The 5,449-nt window shown below is 42.0% G+C and overlaps 1 protein-coding gene across 1 annotated transcript; it reads right to left on the reverse strand.

Moving 5' to 3' along the window:
• Positions 1–4,352: 4,352 nt before the first annotated feature.
• On the reverse strand, positions 4,353–4,956 carry LOC121833825 (the record flags this gene model as incomplete). The annotated part of the gene is made up of 1 exon (XM_042287503.1): positions 4,353–4,956. A coding segment is annotated over one exon (486 nt), but the record flags the coding sequence as incomplete, so codon positions are not given.
• Between the last annotated feature and the right edge of the window lie 493 nt (positions 4,957–5,449).

The following is a 5,449-nucleotide window of genomic DNA, read 5'->3' on the forward strand; positions in this document are numbered from 1 at the left end:
AGCTGGACAGCATTTCAGCGCGGAGCGTCTGAGAGACGAAATCGGCTTTCACGCCCCTGAATTTGAGCTAGGAAGGCTTGGCGCACAGCTCATGCTCCCTTCCGACCATCTCAGCTGCACAAATGAAAAAAGTTGAAGATGTGGTACAAGCCCTAAATGAAAATTCTCAGACGGTGCGCGACCTCCTTGACCAGGCAGTAGCCCTGGTAGAACTTTTATTGACCGTGCCTGCATCGGCCGCTACCAGAGAGCGCTCTTTCAGTGTCCTGAAGAGAGTCCAAACGTGTCTGCGAAATTGGATGACTCAGAAACGTCTCGGCCAGCTGCTTCTGCTTCATGTTCATAAGAAGAAGACCAGGCAGCTTGACTTGAACGCTGTAATGGGAGAATTCGTCTCCAGAACCGCTGAGCGGTCAGCTACTTTCGGCGTGATTGCGCACCTTGCGTCATGAACTATTTTCAAGGAGATCGTGTGCACTGGTTCTTGCACCAAATAAATTTGGGCGACTAAATAAACCCCGCTTTTTTTGGCAACGTAGTATTTCTTCAATTTCTGTCAAAAGGTTACTGCACTCTAATATACGTTATATAAGAATCAATATATTTACCAATAATGGTAAGTAAATTATAAAAACTGCGAGACAAAAGAATGATGAAAACGTTTCTGCGACTCAATAGGATGCTTTCAGAAAGCCGTTAAATTTATAGAACGGACGCGAGGCATGGTTAATGGCGGAACACGTCTATGCAAATACTAGCAAGCTTCACTGCTATTCAACGCAATATAGTATTGTTCTACGGTGTCGATGTAAAATGCACCGGGAAGATCGGCGTCTGCGCGGAGAGAGCTCATATTTTCATCGAAGGTAAATTTTAGTCGTGCACGCATTCTTGCGAAATTTCTCGGCCTAACTCTGCGTCTGTGAATGTTAGGCATAGCTCGGTTTCATTGGAATTTAATGCTGACGACCGCGTCCACCGGTGGTAAACTCGGTCTATATGGCGGAGGCATTTTTGAAATTTTCAAGAATGGTTGTCACAACTTTTCACAAGAACCAAGCTACGCCGAGAAATTTCAGAGGAATGCGTTCAGGATTAAAATACACCTTCGTTGAAAATGTGAGCTGTCTACGTGCAGGCGCCCGATTTTACGGTGCATTACATTCTACATCGACATGCCACCGTGCAGCTACTACTATTGGATCAGATCGTGTCTTTATTTCATTGCTTCGTGACAAGAATTTTGAATTAATGTAGGGGCATACGGTATAGGAAATGATAAGTAACCTTGTATTAACAGTGAAATCTTGGTAATGGCTGTTTTTTTTTTCAATTTTACTCCCCCCCCCCCCTCCCCCCTTTCACCTTTTATTTCGACCGCCAGCCCCCCCACGTAAAATACACTTCCGGGGTCGCTGACAACGCACTTATACAAGTGAGGTTTTTGTTGTCTTTGATCCACATTTCTCTCTAGTCATTATACATCAACCCGCTACACGTCCACTGGATTGTGATAAATTGTTTTTAATAATACTGTAGATGCTGAAATGTCGCCAGGGGCGTCCATGCCAACCAGGAGCCTAGCCAGGAATTTTTTTCAAGGGGGGGGGGGGGTCAAACTGCATCTGCATATTATAGTGTTGGCTGGATTTCAAGGGGGTGGGAGGGGGGGGAGCTGAATCTCCATAGGTCCCCCTCCCCCCTCCCTGGCTACGCCCCTGATGCCAACTACTGTTCAGCAGGGTAACCCCTTACAGAAATGTCATATATGACCCAGATATATTTGATATAGGGCCGTATATGGGCATATAAGTAGACATATACGGTCATATATTGCCATACAAGGGCTGAAATCAGGGCAGATATGGTAAGGTGACACCATATATGACGACATATATTGCCAGATAAAGTCATATATGGTGCCAGTGGCTGCCATATATAAGAGTATAGGATGCCTGATACTCCTGTATATGGCACTATATGGTGCCAGTCAACATGTAGATGCAGGTAGCACTCCGCGTCGGCCGGTATCGGGACTACGCCGGCCCGCCCATGGTAACAGGATGGCAGCGTCTGGCCATGGGCTCCGGGGAGCCACCGGCCGGCGTCGGGGTTTCGTCTTGCTCATTGGCCAGTCCAACTGTAGAAGTTACAGTGACTGGCCGGCATCAGGTTTTTGCTGTCTTTGCTGGCTAGTCTTTCCTTGGGGGTTCCAGTAACTGGCCGGCATCGGTATTATGCTGTCTCTGATGGCCGGTATTTACGGAAATTCAGTAACTGGCCGGCACCGGTATTTTACTGTCTTTGATGGCCAGTATTTACATGGAAGTTCAGTAACTGGCCGGCATCGGTATTTTCCTGTCTTCGATGGGAAGTATTTACATGGAAGTTCAGTGACTGGCCGGCATTGGCGCTTTGCTGTTTGCAGGCTGGCGAGCCCCGGGAACGTCCGTTTACTGACCGGCATCGTTCTATTTTTTTTTTTGCCTTTTTGACTATGCAGACACGTCATTGAGATTCCGACGAACTGCGGCGATTCATATGTAGCGAGTGGAAATGTTTGCGTTGATCAATCCTTCGTAAATGACTGCCGACGCTGGCGTATTTGATCCCACCATGGCAAGGCTGACGTGTTTTATTGCGAAAACGCGAAAAAAAAAAAAAAACAATGCCGTGAGGAAAATTTGCAGTCCAGGATTTGAGAATCTGACCCCCTATGCCACGAAAATGAACTTTTACAACGCCGAACGACACTTTTTTCAGGAAGTTAGTTTAATTAGATGTACTATACTTAAGGTCTGGCGTTATACGCACGTGCTTGGCTCTGATAAAAAATAAAAACGGTATAGCGGAGCCTCGAATGAAAAAAGAAAAAAGACGTGGCATGATTGAGCACGCGCTTTGAGCTACAAAACAATAATAAACATTACTTTCCAGGAACTAGGAAAGTAAGATATGTGTTTATTGCTTATGACGCTACAAGAGGTACATAAATCTCCCGAGAGATCATTTTAATGGTGATTTTAATCTAGTGTGAAAATATGCTATTTCAGGCAGGAATTGACTGTTTTATGTGGTAGTTACCATATAAAACGATCATCTAAGAGAAATATTTTAAATGCTCACATAGGCCAAACGGTATCTGTCTGTTTAATAGCTTATGGTATACGACATACCGTACCAAAGGAACGCGAATATAAAAACTTTTTTCTTTACTCAAAAAAGCGAGAAACACCAATGCGTTCTGGATGTACACACTGCTGGGTTTGTGAATGTGACCCCTTGACACTACGAAAAATAAATGTCACAATGCCGAACGATAGCATTTCTGAAAGCTAGTTTAATTATCCGCGCTGTAGTTGAATCTCAGGAATAAAAAAGTGTTTAGGCCTAACAATAAGTAAAACTGCGGAGCGCAACCTGTATAAGTAGGACCTGGCGGCACGCGGGGAATAGCGCTGATCTACGGGAACAAAATTAAATACTACTTTCCGGAAGTCAGAAAATTAAGAGACGTGCTTATGAGCTATGAGCTCAACTAAATTACTGCCTTAAAATGGCGGTATTTTTGTTTCAATAGTGGGTGAATATGGACCGCTTTCATGACAAACTTTGGCCTCATCACTGTGGCAGTTTTATCACTTACATTTTCCCATTTTTCTCTAAATGTACCCATTATTATTAATTGTATTTCTTCGTTGAAAGGACTTGCGAGGTTTGCCTACTACACTGACCCACCTATTAGCACGGAGGGAGCGAATCATCCCGGCAAAACAAGAGGGACAGGGTTTCTGAATTGCATCAATGCAAATGTGGGCTCGCACTTTTTATTTTCACCTTCTGCGTGATTGTTACCCCGAAGAACGTTCCCGATGGCAGCATACACATAGAAAATATATAAAATATAAAAAAACTAATACACAAAGGTGAGAAAAATTTTTAAATAATAAAAACAAATTTAAAATGGTGAGAGAAAAATATTTAAGATAATAAAAAAGTAATACAAAAAGATGAGAAAAAAATATTTAAAATAAAAACTAATACAAAGAGGTGAGAAAAAAATATTTAAAATAATACAAAATAATATAAAATAATACGAAATAAAACAAAACAAAATACAAAAAGGTGAGAAAAAATATTAAAAATAATAAGAACGAATACGAAAAGCTGAGAAAAAACATTTAAAATTAAGAAACAGTGTAAAAAAGCAAATACCGCCTACCGCGACTCGAACCAACGACCACAAGCTCAGAAAACCAGAGTGTCAACGCACTACGCTACCGCCGCCCTTTTTTTTTTTATAATTTATTACATGGAAATATTAGACAACTGCAACACAAAAACATGGTAAGGTTATCACATCCCAATTTCCATTACATATGATTCTCTATCTTATACTCTCATAGGCTCATTGTCGTGAACAGACAGAAGGAACAGAAAGGAATATTAAATAAATACAAAATGCACGTGCTAAAAGTCAGGTAGATTAATGCATCGATCAAAAAGAACATACCAATCTGGCCGCTCGTCAAGGTAGTTAAATACATTTCGTACATGCGTTACGGTTTCAATGAAATTTGATTTGGTAGATCGGGGAGGGTCCGCATTCCTGTCAATCATTCTTGTTTTCCAGAGGCTATGCAACCCCATTAATGTAAACAGATCGTAAGGAAAGCTATCATTCGATTTTAAGGGCAAAAAACGTATTGTGTAAGCATTGATATTCAAGTCTTTTTTCAGTGTCCTTTGTAGGACATCCCAGAAAAGGTAAGCATCAGTGCAGAAAATAAAACAATGCTCTATAGTTTCCGGTTGGTTACAAAGGCGACAATTGATTGACCACGGCACAAAAATTTCACGTTCGCGAAGCCAGGGTTTTACAGGTAACGTAGAAGTATGGAGCTTAAAGAAGAATGACTTTGTTGTAGGCGAGACATGTAGTTTTCGGACACGCCTGAGGACATCTTTTCCAGGGCCTTCACTTATATATGCTTCGATACAAAGGTTCAGGGAACGTTATGTCAATCAGATCAGCATATAAGACTTTGCGTGAAACCGTAAATAAATGCTCCAAAGAAAAACGAGCTGTTAGAAACTCAATCGCGCTCACTACTTCTTTGAGGTACCCCACAGGACGTGATGTGCTTGCGGGTATCGTTGTAACCACCAAATAAGGTAATGCACTCGCGAGTTCCGTCTGTAAGTAAGTGCGAAGGAAATGATGAGATGCAGTTTTGAAGAATAAAAATCGAGATATTACTTGCTTTAGAAAGATGTGTATGAGTCCGAGACCGCCGACATCGATGGGGCGAAAGAGGTTATCACGTCTTGTAGGTTCCCAAATGGAACTCCATATAAAAGTAGCAAACACTCTGTGGAATTTTTGAATATGGCTTCTGGTACAGCAAATCACTTGAAGTATATACCAAAGTTTGGCGGCGAGAAACAT

This window comes from Ixodes scapularis, unplaced genomic scaffold (genome assembly GCF_016920785.2).
Source record: "Ixodes scapularis isolate PalLabHiFi unplaced genomic scaffold, ASM1692078v2 PGA_scaffold9__187_contigs__length_104089568, whole genome shotgun sequence".
NCBI classification, from domain to species: domain Eukaryota; kingdom Metazoa; phylum Arthropoda; class Arachnida; order Ixodida; family Ixodidae; genus Ixodes; species Ixodes scapularis.